This window comes from Hibiscus syriacus, unplaced genomic scaffold (assembly GCF_006381635.1).
Source record: "Hibiscus syriacus cultivar Baekdansim isolate YM2019G1 unplaced genomic scaffold, ASM638163v2 tig00003041_pilon, whole genome shotgun sequence".
NCBI lineage: Eukaryota > Viridiplantae > Streptophyta > Magnoliopsida > Malvales > Malvaceae > Hibiscus > Hibiscus syriacus.
The window spans coordinates 7,770,588-7,784,908 of NW_024061960.1; the positions used below are offsets into that span (position 1 = coordinate 7,770,588).

Here is a 14,321-nt window from a genome sequence, read left to right on the forward strand (position 1 = left end):
AAGTTGAAAGTTGAAACTTGAAACACCATATATATATATATATATTCTTTCGATTTACAAAAGGGTTTATATATTTATACATACATATTTTTCATGATTGGTAGTTGTTTGTGAAGAGTATCAAAAGCGTTAAATTTCAGGTAGTTGTCTAAAAAAACATTTATTTATTTGACAGTGTGAGTGTTAGTCAGAGTCTTTCTACTTTTGAGTAAGGCGGTGAAAGAGCTGTTCTTTTTGTTCATTGACTCGGTATGAGTTTTAGAACTGATGATGGGATTGCAATGGATTTGATTCATCCTAATCAGCTGTGTATCATTTGATCTTCTGGGTTTTTCTTTCACACATTACTATTTTGTGTTATACATAAAAAGATTGTTTCTTTCTGGAGTTTGTGGTCTTCTGGGTGTATTTGGTGAATACAAAAGCTTAAAGCGAAGAAAAAACCAAACAGAAAGTTCAGTCATGAAGTTTATGAAACTCGGATCCCGGCCTGACACTTTCTACACTGCCGATGGTGTAAGGTATGTTTTTTCAGCCATTAAAGACACATGGTGTTTTTTTTTAGGAAGCTGCCGTTAATGTCTTTTTGTTGTTGTTGTTGCAGGTCTGTCTCTTCCGAAGTCTCCAGTGACCTTATAATTCAAGTGAAAGGAAGTAGATATATGCTTCACAAGGTAAAGTTTCCTCTGGTTTCTGAAATTTTCGAACCAGGAGTATTTATTTCATTTCAATTATGTTCTTTGTTTTACTTTTGCAGTTTCCTCTGTTGCCGAAATGTTTGCGGTTGCAGAGGATATGTTCCGAATCCCCTGAAACATTGCAGCACCAAATTGTTCAATTACCTGATTTCCCTGGTGGAATTGATGCGTTTGAGCTTTGTGCTAAGTTCTGTTACGGTATCACCGTAACTCTCAGCGCTTACAACATCGTCGCCGCGAGATGCGCGGCCGAATATTTGCAGATGACTGAAGATGTCGAAAAGGGGAACTTAGTTTGCAAGCTCGAAGTTTTCTTCAATTCCTGCATCTTACATGGTTGGAGAGACTCTATTGTGACTCTTCAAAGCACCAAAGCGTTCCCTTTATGGTCGGAAGACCTTCGGATTACGAGCAGATGCATTGAGGCCATTGCTTCAAAAGTTTCGACACACCCTTCGAAGGTGAGCGTATCGCATAGTCAGTCGAGGAGGGTTCGAGACGATATATCGTGTAATGGAAAAGACAGCGATCGGCAGAAGCCTATGAAGAAAGGTTGGTGGGGTGAGGACATTACCGAATTGGATATTGATCTTTACTGGAGAACCATGATTGCAGTCAAATCTGATGGGAAAATGCCCTCTAATCTCGTTGGTGAAGCATTGCAAATCTATGCATCTAGATGGCTGCCTTACATATCAAGAAAAGTAAAAGCTAACAAAGAAGCAGCAGCATCTGACTCGGATTCGGACTCGGCTACTGAGGTTACTTCAAAGTCAAGGCTGCTGTTGGAATCAATAGTGAGTTTACTTCCATCGGAGAAAGGCTCAGCTTCATGCAGTTTTCTACTTAAGCTCTTGAAAGCAGCCATCATTCTTGATGTATCGTCTTCTTTGAAGATGGAATTGGCTCGAAGAGTGGCACTTCAGTTAGAGGAGGCAAGAGTCAGTGATTTGTTAATACCTTCTTTGTCAAACTCAAGCACTACCCTCTATGATGTAGACATAGTCCTCACCATTCTGGAGCAATTCATGTCACAAAGACAGAGTCCACCTACTAGTCCTCCGAGATCGAAGCTGGTGTCTGAAAGAAGAAGGAGGCGGTCTCGTTCAGCCGAGAACATCGATTTTAAGCTTCAGGAAAGTAGGAGGTCTTCTTCAGCATCACACAGTTCCAAATTGAAAGTGGCCAAACTTGTAGATGGGTATCTTCAAGAGATTGCCAGGGACAAAAATTTACCTCTGTCGAAATTCATTGCAGTAGCCGAGACAATCCCGAGTTTCTCACGGCTCGTCCACGATGATGTTTACCGAGCTATCGACATTTATCTCAAGGTAATTAAAAACAGGTTTCATACTGTCATTGTTTTACCAAATTTCACACCTGCGTTGAATTTTTTTTGGCGCATCATAACTAAACTGAACCAACTCTGTTGACTTAATTGTCTGTTTCATGTTCTTGATTTATTAGCAGTTGGGATATACGGTTGGACCTATGATTTTACATTTTGCTGACTAAATTGTGATCTGCAATTCAAATATGAATTATGAATAGCCTTCCATTGACTTTCATTCATACTTTTGAGGAACATTGACATTAAATAATGTTGTTATTCGTTGTTACATGAAGATGCAAGTAATTGTAGTTCTTGTTTTCGAATATCCAGGCACACCCTGACCTAAACAAGGGCGAAAGGAAAAAACTGTGCCGCGTTCTAGATTGCAAAAAGCTCTCTGTCGAGGCCTGCATGCACGCTGCACAAAACGAGAAACTTCCGCTTAGAGTAGTGGTACAAGTTCTCTTCTTCGACCAGGCTCGAGCTGCGACAACTGGGGGCAAACTGACCGAGCTCTCTGGCAACATTAAGGCACTTTTAGCCGCTCATAACATTGATCCATCAAAGCCTCCGGGACCTTTAAGCACTACTACTAGCATTCCAGCAGATGACCAATGGAGTATCTCAGGCCTTAAATCACCGAAGTCCAGAATGTCAACGTTAAGGATGAAGCTGGCCGAAGATGACAATTTGAACGAAAATGACATGAACACAGATACAACGGGAAGACCTTCGAAGTTTAAAGGCTTCTGCGCACTACCTACGGGACCGAAAAAAATGTTCAGTAAGTTAATGTCCATCAATAGAAATGGCAATGAAAAGAGTTGAGGGTGAAATTGTGTTCATGTCCACGCTAGGGATGGTAATTGTAAGGGTAAAACACACTCTTTTTCTTGTCCTTTTTTTCGTTCTTTGAGCAAATGTCATGTAAGTTTAGCTGAGAAACAAAGAATCTCAATGTGCATTGTTGTTGTAACCTAATATAATAAGAATGAAGATTTCCAGGAGATACTGGAAATTTCTCTTTGGTGAACATGAATCTCATTACTAAAACTGGAACCAAAGTCCCTACTTGCAAATGACTAATCGTGGGGCCTATATTGCTGTTTTTGTCGGTGAATCTGCAACTTTTGCAAATCTTTGGATCACCGGGAATCAGGATGCAGTGCTGTTATTAGAATTTGTTTGTCTTATATCTTTGTTTTGAGCCAATATTTACTCCAAAGGTAGAATATATATATAGAAATGTGGGTTGTCATGTTATTCTTTGCAGGGGAATCAACAGCGAAGATGATGAAAATGATATAAGAAACAAAATCTGCATGGCTTGGCAGTTCACAGGGATATGAGATGCTTTGCTTTTCATATCGTCATTCAATTATTTCGTTCCATTATGATATACATGGAAATATTATGTTATTGATATTATGTAATGGTACCGTAAATCTAGCATTTATAATTAAGTTTGGTGCAAATATTGTTGGGGCATACAATGAAGAGGAAAATAGCAGAATCTGAGATATATATGATTCCCTTGGAAGTAGTAATGAGATGTAAAAACGAAATACTAAAACCCATAATTCAACGGTCTGCATGCAATTATTGACGAGTACCCCTGTCCCTTCTACTTTACTCATCGACCTACCATACTATTTCACCCTAGTTATATAAAAAAAATATATATGCTGAACATAAATCTACTGTCCTACCAGTGATTAAGTGTTCAAAATTGGAATTCTATCCCACTCCAATAAAAAAATATATTTAAAGTACAAAAATTATATCTCACTAATACTACTTTGTTAGGTCTTTGACTATTAAAGTTTACGAAATGGTCCCCTAATTATAAGGTGTTACTTTGTTGAGTAACTCGACTATTAAAAGTTAGAAAATGCTCACATGACTATTCACATGTTCAAAACTTATCATTTTTCGTTAAAAAACTGACGACGGTCTGAGTTGGACATTAATATGTTGACTGAGATATGATAGTTGTTTGAGATTATGAGATCAAATTCTATCATATCTCAGTTAGCAGGTTAACGTCCAACTCAAACTATCGTTAATTTTTTTAACGGAAAATAACTAGTTTGGAACATAATGAATAGTCGAGAGATCATTTTGTAACTTTTAATAGTCAAGGGACTCAACAAAACAACTCCCTATAATCAGAGAACCATTTTGTAACTTTTAATAGTCAAATGACTCAACAAAACAATATCATATAGTCAGGGGACCATTTATGTACTTTACCCTTAAAAAACAAACATAACTCTTTTTAATGGTAAATTACTTTTTTCATCACTTAACTTTCTTCTCATTTTAATTTTGATCACTAAAGTTCAATCTTTTCCAAAATTTAATAACTCAACTTTCGATTTACGTTTGTTTTGATAATTCTACTATTAAATAATTAACGACATTATGACATTACAAATTACACCCAAAAAACATCGTTTTGGATCCCTATAAAACGTTATTTTTTTTCTTTTCTCCTTATTTCCCTCATTTTCTTTTTCTTCCTCTTCTTTCTCCTCTCTTTTTCTCTCTATTTCTCTCCTCAGCCTAAACTAAACACATATTTGGGCCAGCATATAGATTGCCAATTAACCACCACCAAGCATCGTAGTTGAAGGCCAATTAGTCTCATAATTTTTCACCAAACTCTCTATCCTTCATGAACACAAATTTGATGTTTGTTTAATTGGAATACACCCTAAGATCCACAAATTTGTTGTCCAACAACTTCAATCTATTGAATCATCAACATTTGACATAACTTTCGACAAACTATAATATCGTTTGACTCATCTTTTTCCTTCAACACGTATTTCGGTTTAGTTTTTTATAGAAACTTCGCAAAGCCTCAAAATTTCTCCCAAACTTTCAACCTTTTTCGTTATCGATCTCAGCGTTCGACTGTCATATCACCGTGATTTTGAGATATATTATTCTCCTCACTGACTTCTACCTTTTCATTGTTGGAATTCTCCATTCGATCACTAGGCCATTGAGAGTGAAAATATGATTATGGCTAAAGATGAGTAATGAGGTTTAGGGTTTAATTGTAATTTATGGTTTAAGGTTTGATTGGGGTTTGAGGTTTATGGTTTAGTTTAAATTTATGGATTCGAGTGAAACAAAATTGAGTTCAGACTCAATCGAGTAAAATATGACCATTTGAAAATATTGGATCAAACGATCGTCGATAACAATGGTCAGTGCAATGGCCAATCCAAAAAGTTAACAAAAAATGATAAGTCATCCCGATAACAATGGTCAGTGCAATAACAATGGTAGAGTGACTAAAACAAAAATAATCCGAATGTTCAATGATTAAATTTGAAAATATTAAACTTTAAGGATCAAAATAGGAATGAGAAGAGTGATGATTTATGTAATTTACCTTTTTTTTTAAAAAAAGGTTGATTACTTTTGTACATTTTCTAATTTTTATCAACCCTGTAATCTGTGAAATTACAGTTCTCATCCACTTTGGCTAAAACTTGTGGGGATTCAAAGGTGGAAGAGGCTTAAAGATGGCGATTCGTACATCTTCTGGAAGTCAAACAAATCAGCATCTGCAAACCCTATCCAATATCAAAGCACCTGTTCCACTGCAATGACTGCCCATTTGTCCTTTCTTGCTGTTCAGTTCACATCTCCAATTAATTTTGGTGCCATCTACAATCCAGGCACTGTTAGGATTTGTTATCATGGCCTCCATGCCATATTTCAGCTCCTACTCGTATTCGTGTTTTTCTCTGTTCCTTATAATTAATGTGATAAATCTGTCAAAACGATACAAGTATAAATATATCCCACATATAGCAAAAATAAGTTTTAACTGGAAAATATTTAATCAACAATAGAGATGGAGTAAAAGCTCCAAGAAGACAACAAATGAAATAGTTAATGCCAAGCAATGAAATTATTTTAGCAGAGTCTTGGTAGGATCAACAAGAGTCAATAATACACAGAAATTATTGATGCGCCCCATACATTTGGCACTATTGCTACATTATTCATCAGTGGCAGAATCGGGCTTAGATGTATTATCATCAAGGGTTGCGAATTGAGCCTCGATGCTTTTGGTCTGTTGGAGAGTCGGAACTCGATGAACCCTGCAACGGAACGAACCGGGATGCATAGTCAGAGAGCATAGGCAATCACACTTGGCTGTCGGCTAAGTCCCAACGCACCTTGACCTTGCCCTGATGTAGGAGTTGCCACATGAGACTCTACGGTGTCTCCGGTTATCGTTTCAGTCTCGGGCGGAATCTCCAACTTCAGATCCTTCTTTGACATTTGCTTACTTTCTCCCGCAAGGGTTCAACACATAGCATAATACTTGATCAACATGAAACCAATTTAATAAGTGAAGATGGAAAATGTATAGATATTGTTCCTCTAACAAGGGTCTTGAATGGCCTGGAACTTGAACAAATGATTCACAATTGGTAATGACTAAAAATAAGGAAAGAGACACAATTGGGCTGTCACGGGATGTATAATCTAGTCCATTAACCCCCCACCTAAAATTTTATCACTTGTCTTAATGCTTCAACCACTTAAAAAGTAAAATATCATCATCAAGCGGGAAATACGAGACCAACTCCGCCTAAACAGATCGAATTAAATCATTTTTAAAAATTGATTTAATTAATTCATATTTAAAAAAAATGTTATCCTCTTTAAATATTTTTTTAAAAGTAAAAGGCCGTACAATTTTATTAAAGATATTTATACAGACCCAATAAAAATATAAACCTTATTAGAAAAACCTCTCTAATTCTAAACGAAGGAAAAAGAATATATCATATCATTGTAAAATACATAAATAACCATACAAAAGTTATCACTTTAAAATACCAACCAAAGCACCTACCAAAGCTGGCCAAAATGAACAAAAGGACACCAATAGGATGAACAAAACATAATTCAGCATCCCACCAGCAACTATCACGCAAAAACCCAATTAGCACAACTCACCCTGGGTATTTAAGGTCGAAACCTGAACTAAATCAAAACGCCTATTAATTCAATTCTTTGCTAGACTGTCCTGTATGCAGCATAATTTCCCCTTCTACTAATCAGATTAAGAGAGCTGTCGCGACCGTCTTTCAGGTGAGTCCGAAATTAAACTTCGACTTGAATAAAAATCATTAAAGTCGCCACCGATCATTTTAAAAACATTTAGGTGGAACGAACACCATCTTACTAATATGCGTTTTACCAGAAATGTGTCGAGTTCGGGAGTCAGTTACAGTCAAAGAAAGATTAACACCATAGAACTATCCTTTCGATACCAATTAATTTTTCGGTTGTCTTAATCGCGAAAATTAAAATTTAAAAACCCGATATTGCAACTTTCACCATATGAAGTCGGCATATTTTCCTTTAGTTGTATTGTGATAAAATGCTATGGAGTGTATACCAAAGAACAACATGCGCCATCCAACTTACCATAGGTCATCAGTGGCAAATTTATTCATCATTGAGAACATTGGCAGAAATTGAAATCTAGTTGCACGAGTGTAACTTTGAAATACTGGATGTAATACATTATACAATATGAAAAGAATAACTAAAGCACGATGCAACAAGCACAAGAATGACAGAAACACACAAAAAGGTCAAAATCCATGTAAGAAAAACATATACAAATTTTATATAAAGTCTATCAAAAAAAACACCTTTAAGAACATACGTGGATACACAAATTGACAGGTCTCACATGAGTAGATTACCAAGAAGCTATCAGAACCAAAAATAATGACTGGATTTTACACATGCTTTTAGCAAAAGCCTCAGCAATAGTTATGCAAAAGGATCAACATAGTTACCAAATGCATGTATTTTCCTACAAGTTCTTTTACCATTGCCTTCACTAACATTCTTATTCCCTATAGTAAAGTCAAATTAACCTTTAGCTGGAAGAAAAAATACTACAGAAAACTATCAAATGAAGGGCTTACCGCTTGTCTCACTGAAATGTTTGCATCGGGAGCTTCTGAACTAGATGAGGCACCCGTTGCATGACGGTAACCGGCTGCGAAGGCAGAGGAGACGGCCGTCGTGTCTGAACTCGTGGCGTTGAAGGTGACTGAGGTTTTAGTTGTGGCAGCAGCTGCGACTGCACCGTTTGCGGCTATAAACTCAACAGCAATTTCAGCTCCTACGGTTGATGATGTGGCTTCGTCGGCAACTCCGTTTGTCATATGCATCCTCCCCATCAGCGTAGTATTTGGCCTCCACGTCATGAATCTTATATCCCAAAGTCTGGGTATACAGATTAAACGATGCCCTGTTACTCTTCCTCTTCCTCTTCCTCATATGTAAAGAAACATACTCTGTCCGGGAACCTGTTCCATGGCAGCTTGAGCGGCGTTCATGAGCTTAGTGGCAAGGCCGAGCTTGCGGTGGGTGCGGAGGACGGCGAGGGATGTGATTTGGCCGTGACACTCGTTGCTCTCCTTGTCCATCTTGGCGAGGACGTAACCGACGATCCGGCCGTTGTAGTCTTCGACGACGTAGAGGATCTGAGGCCGGGAGAGGATGTGGTAAAAATAGTGCTTCATCTGGTAATTTTCGGGGAGGCAAAGCGGGTTGCAAGCTTGCATCGCCAACAGATCGTCCATGGTTGCCTTGCGTATGCACACCATCATTGCTTCTTTCCACTGGATTTCTTTCTCGCCCAATTACCTTATTCGGGGACTAGGTTTTTCGATTTTGTTTAGTTACTGCTGCTGGCCCACCACCAACGATCATCTCTATACACCTAATGGAAAAGAAACTCAAAAACTCAAAACCAAAATCAAATTGATTTTGAAGTTAAAATGGAAATTTAAAGGAGTGGTGGTGTGAGTCGTAGAGTCGCCCCGCTGCCTTTGTTTCTGCCTCCGATTCTACTACCCAAGCTTTGTAATTCGGATCCAATATGATATCCACATAGCAATCCTTTACTGGAGATGACGCCATAGGAGGAGCCATCAAATCGATCTTGAACTTCTCCTCAAACTGGCTTACCGCTCTTTCCTCCTTGGATATTAGTTTGATTGTTGTAGGGTTCTGGATGTTTTCGAGTTCAACAGAATACACGTTTATATTCTGATAGTTTCTGCGTGAAGCACTCTTAATGCTTCTGTTCTTGATAAGAAAGGCTCATGGGAGTCAGTTCCATTGTTAAATATAGCATGGGATGTGTGTGGATGAGCAAAACGGTGTGAGCTTGAACAAGGATATTGAGCAATTGTAATGCTGCTTCTATTTTGGAATTCTGGTTTTGCTTTCCAGTTAAAGCATAACTAAAACATGAAACGGCAAGCAAAGATGGGTCTATTTTCCTCAATGATTCGTGGTCCCCTAAATATTATAAGCACAGCGGTTTTTATAATCAAAGAGAGAAGAAGAGCTCCTATCTGCCTGGCCCCCAAATTGCTCCATGATTTATATGCATGAGGTGGTGGGTTGAGTGGAGGTTGTTGGGTAGTGTTTGTGAGAGGACGTGAATGGAAATGAGGGAGTGGAATGGTGGGGTTGAACTGAGACCTATAAAAAATAAAAATAAAAAATATTAATAAAAACAATAATAATAATAAAAATAAATAATATAATATAATATTTTTGTAGATCCGAACAAAAACGGATACCTACAAAGACTTACAAGTTCAAGACTAAGAGAACCACTACACTGGAAACAACCACCTTACAAGCTTCAACTAAATCCTTGAAGCTTACAAGCGCAAGACTATGAGAGCCACTACACTTGAAAACAATAATCTTAGGCATCTCCAGCCCTCATCTCTACTCTACATCATTTCTATATCTACTCTAAAGATGAAACAATAATTCATCTCCATAGAATTTCATCCCACCTCGACTTATTAAACACAATTTGATTCATGAAAGACCAAATAGTCCACACAATTACAAAGAACCCCATTTTCCATAGAATTTCAATTTTCAACATTGGATAACAACCCAACCAAGATTCAAGAAATTTCCACCCGTTTTTCTAGTAAACACAAAGTACACCCCAAAAACCACCCCATCGATTCCAAATCTTCCAAGAAACCTCACAAGAAAAAAGTAAATGTTCAATCGACTCTTCCTCCTTTTTCACACAAAGAACACAAATTATCCGGAAGAGAAACAATTCACATTTTGTAGGAACAATTTCCATGTAAAATGTTCAATATTACTTGGAACCAAACCTGTCCAGATGGTTTTCCAATTTGCACTTTGATTTTGATTGTCCGCGGCTAAGTTAATAATGTCCTTAGTCTCAAAGTGACCATAAACAATACGAGGGAAATGACCCCAAACGACAGCCATCAAGGTTATTCAAGAAATTCTCTCAAACTTCCACTTCCCAGTCGAAAACTACTCTTCTAAGATGAACATCACATTGCCAAACCCCACCTTCCCAATGACCGAATTTCACTATCTTGCCTACCTTCTTTACTGCCAAGGCTTAGATCCGCGGAAATATGTCCTTTAAATTCGACGAATTCACCCATTTATCAGACTAGAAATCTATCAAACAACCATCGCCCACACTAAGTCGGATATTTGTGACAAAAGGATCTGTTTCTACATGAGAAGGATTAAGAGGCCTCTCAATATCTCGCCAAATCCAGGACTTATTCCGAGCATTTACATTTGAAGGTAGAATACTATTTACTTCCCCTTCATATTTAGCTTTAATGACTCATCTCCAAAGCCTATCCTTTTCCGATCCATATCGCCAAAGCCATTTATATAAAAGAGCTTTATTTTAAATTTTGGGATCAAACAAACCCAACCCTCCAAACTGACGAGGAAGGCAGAGTTGTTCTCAACGCACCCAATGGATCTTCCTTCCATCCAGAGATTTCCAAATAAACTTTGCAACAGTTTTATTTGGTTCAGAGGAAATTCTGGCAGGCATTTTAAATATCTAAAGTAAATAGGCATACTTGAAAGAACGGCCTTTGCTAATGTAACTCTGCCACCAAAGGACAATAATTTGGATTTCCAAAGGGCCAATTTCTTTTTGATTTTGTCTAAGATCGGTCTCCACAAAGCCGTTGAATTCCTCGGTTGTCCCAAGGGGAGGTTGGAAGAGAACTCATTAAGCAATTAAGTAGTCTTGACCAAGAAAGAATCACCGCCTCATCCACATTAACACCAAGCAGAGTTGATTTCTTTAAATTTAGCTTTAATCCAAACGCGAGTTTGAAGCATCGAAGGAGACGCTTAGTATTTTGAACCTGAGTGATGCCATCTCCACAGAAGATGATTAAATCATCCGCAAATTGAAGGAGGGTGATCGTCAAATTTTCCTGACCAATAGAAATTCCGTCAAAGAAACCAAGGGAAGCGGCTTTTGAGATAATTGAGCTCAAACCTTCAGCAACAATGTTAAACAGGAAAGGAGACAGGCAACCTTGTCTAAGGCCCCTTTTGACTCTGAATCTATCTGTCGGGGATCCATTGAGCAGGAAACTAAATTGATGCAGATGAAATGCAAGATCGAATCCAACCTCTCCAACGATGACCGAAACCCATTCTACCCATTAAAAGATCCAGAAAAATCCAATCCACACAATCGTATGCTTTTTGGAAATCAACTTTAAAGATAGCACACTTCAAACCCCTCCTTTTTATACAATCAACAACCTCATTAGCAACCAAAGCACAATCAACAACCTCATTAGCAACCAAAGCCCAAAGCTAAAAACTTTAAACTTAATATATTCTCATATTTAATTTGATTGAAGCTCAAAATTAAACTCGGTTCAACCTCTCTAAATAATTCGAATTAATATAATTTTATATTTATTTATATTTAAAACCAGACATAAATATTAACTTATAATTATATAAAATCTAAAAAAAAGCCCAACTCGTTCACATTGAAATGAAACAACCCAATAAATCCAACCAATTTTAATTCAAGCTCATTTACAAAATTAAATAACCAAACTAATTCCAATCAAAATTCAAAATTAATTGAATATTTGAATCGAATAAATCAATAAATGTTAAAAAATTAAAACAGCACGTTTATTTAATATGATTTGTATTTTTTATACAATATCTAGACTATCCATATTCTTTAAATTTTTGAATTGAATAATATTGATAGTTTAAACATATTTGATCTCACATTTAGAGTTATAATTGAGATGAGACAGATCACAAGCTACTCGATTTTGATTCGGTCAACACTTGAAATGAATAGATTCGAACTCGAACTCAACTCGTTTACAATCCTACCTACATCCTTTTATATGTTACAGTAATGATGATACAAATCAAGTAATCAGTTCTTAACTTTAATTTGTTGCGTATATGAGACTTTTATTTTTACTTAGTTCTCACAAACTATCAATATCTAAATTTTAATTTTATTTATTATATGTTTAAGTAATTATCCAGAAAAAACTGTGATTTAGGATCTGTTGGGGGATTTCTTATCTTCGATCAACCTTATTTGACGTGAAATCCGCTTGAAACTTGACAAAGTCTATTGGGATAAGTTGATAGGCATTCAAGGCATAATCCTAAAAATTCAGTCATTGCATGGATGATTGCCCTTGATAGATTACCAACCAAAAAATAGGCTTATTGTGGATGGTGTCACTTCTGTCTTTCGGTTTGGGGCTAAGAATTGAGTTTCGACTTGAAATAATAAGTTATAGTCGTCACCGATCATTTTAAAAGCATTTAGGTGGATCAGACACCATCTTACCTGATCTGTGTTTTACCAGAAATGTGTCGGGTTCGGGAGTCGATTACAGTCAATGAAGGATTAGCACCATTGTATTATCCTTTCGGTACCAATTAATTTGTTGGTTGTCTTAATTGCGAAAATTAAAATTTAAAAACCCGATTCAAATTGCTTACCTTTGATCAATTGGAATTCCTCTAAAAAATCAAAAATGTTAGAAAAAATAAATAAATACTAAATAAATCAAAGAAAAGAAAATAAAATAAAATAAATCAAAGAAAAAAATAAAATAAAATAAAAATATTAAATATTAAATAAATCAAAAGGAAAAAAATAAAAATAAAAAAGGTTAAATTTTAAAAGCATAAAATAAAAACAATATGAAGTAAATAATAATAATAAATTTAAAAAATAATAAAATAAAAATTTAGAGGATTGATTTGAAACAAATGGATTAAATTGGTACTAAAAATGAGCTGCAAGAGAAAAAAAAGAGTTAGAGGGGTTAGATTGCAAAAAAATTAAATTATAAATAGGGATCAAATTGAATAAATTAAAAATTCAGAGGACAAATTGAACACAATGTCAAAAGTTGGGGGACGACGGAAAGGGTTTAACTATTGGCTAATTACAACTTAGTCTCCCGTATATAAATGGGCCAAAACCCCCCATTTCCTATCATTTCCTCAAATCTTCATATTTCTTTTCTCTCAAAATCCTCTCAAACAATCCCCTAACCGGTCGAAAGCTGGTCATCTTCCCCGACCATAATACTGTCACCGGCCGCCGCGGCCGAAAAAATCGATACCCATCCAAAACGCTCTTCTCAACCCCTTTAACCCGAATCTTGTCACAAAAACACCATGCAATAGGCCAAACATCCTAGATCTGGGCACAAACCCTTCGGTTCCCTTACCTTGTCCGACGACTCCTCGGTTCTCGACCTCTTGGTTCTGACGAACGACTGATGCTCTATTTTTATATGATTTTCCGCTTTGTATTCCTTTGGGTTTCGAATGGCTTTGTTTATATGTTTGCTTGTTGGTTTTTTTTTGCTTTCTCGTGTTCGGTCGATTTGTCTTTGTTTTTGCCTTCGATGATGCTTGGCTCTCTGTTGCTTTTGTCGTTCGTGTGATGATCTTTGTCGTGGTTTGGTGGGGGTATTTATACCCCTCCACCGGTGGTCGTTTCCGATGATATCGGGATCATGTTGTTCGTGTGACTGGTCATCCCAGGATGGATCAGTCCCGGGATATCAGTCGACCGTTTCGCGTGATTGGCTCGATCTTATTGCCTGTGCGACGCCTTGACAAACTATTAAAACCCTAATTCAGGATTGGGTTGTATCATACCCAAACTCGATTGGCAATCCCTTTACCTGGACCGAACCATTAGACCCTAAACCAAAAAACTATAAAGAAAAATAAGTAAATAAATAAAAATAAATAAATAATAATATAAATAATAATATTAATATAATATATAATAATATAAAAAATAATTTTTTAAAAAAAAGTATATATCATATATGTGTTTTCAAAATAATTATTTTCAAAACCATATAATATAATAT

At 36.5% G+C, this 14,321-nt stretch overlaps 2 protein-coding genes and 1 pseudogene across 2 annotated transcripts; 1 reads left to right on the forward strand and 2 right to left on the reverse strand.

The window, feature by feature from the left end:
• The first annotated feature begins 366 nt into the window (after positions 1-366).
• Positions 367-3,064, forward strand: LOC120171013 (BTB/POZ domain-containing protein At1g67900-like). Its single transcript, XM_039178835.1, has 4 exons — positions 367-521; positions 605-674; positions 758-2,029; positions 2,362-3,064. Exons 1-4 carry the CDS (start codon positions 463-465, stop codon positions 2,857-2,859), a joined length of 1,899 nt encoding a protein of 632 aa, XP_039034766.1. The 5' UTR covers positions 367-462; the 3' UTR covers positions 2,860-3,064.
• A 4,668-nt stretch (positions 3,065-7,732) lies between these two features.
• LOC120167082 lies at positions 7,733-9,428 on the reverse strand (annotated as a pseudogene).
• A 1,650-nt stretch (positions 9,429-11,078) lies between these two features.
• On the reverse strand, positions 11,079-13,517 carry LOC120173768. Its single transcript, XM_039180843.1, has 2 exons — positions 13,487-13,517; positions 11,079-11,584 (listed from the first exon to the last, which is right to left on the reverse strand). Exons 1-2 carry the CDS (start codon positions 13,515-13,517, stop codon positions 11,079-11,081), a joined length of 537 nt encoding a protein of 178 aa, XP_039036774.1.
• Positions 13,518-14,321: the final 804 nt, after the last annotated feature.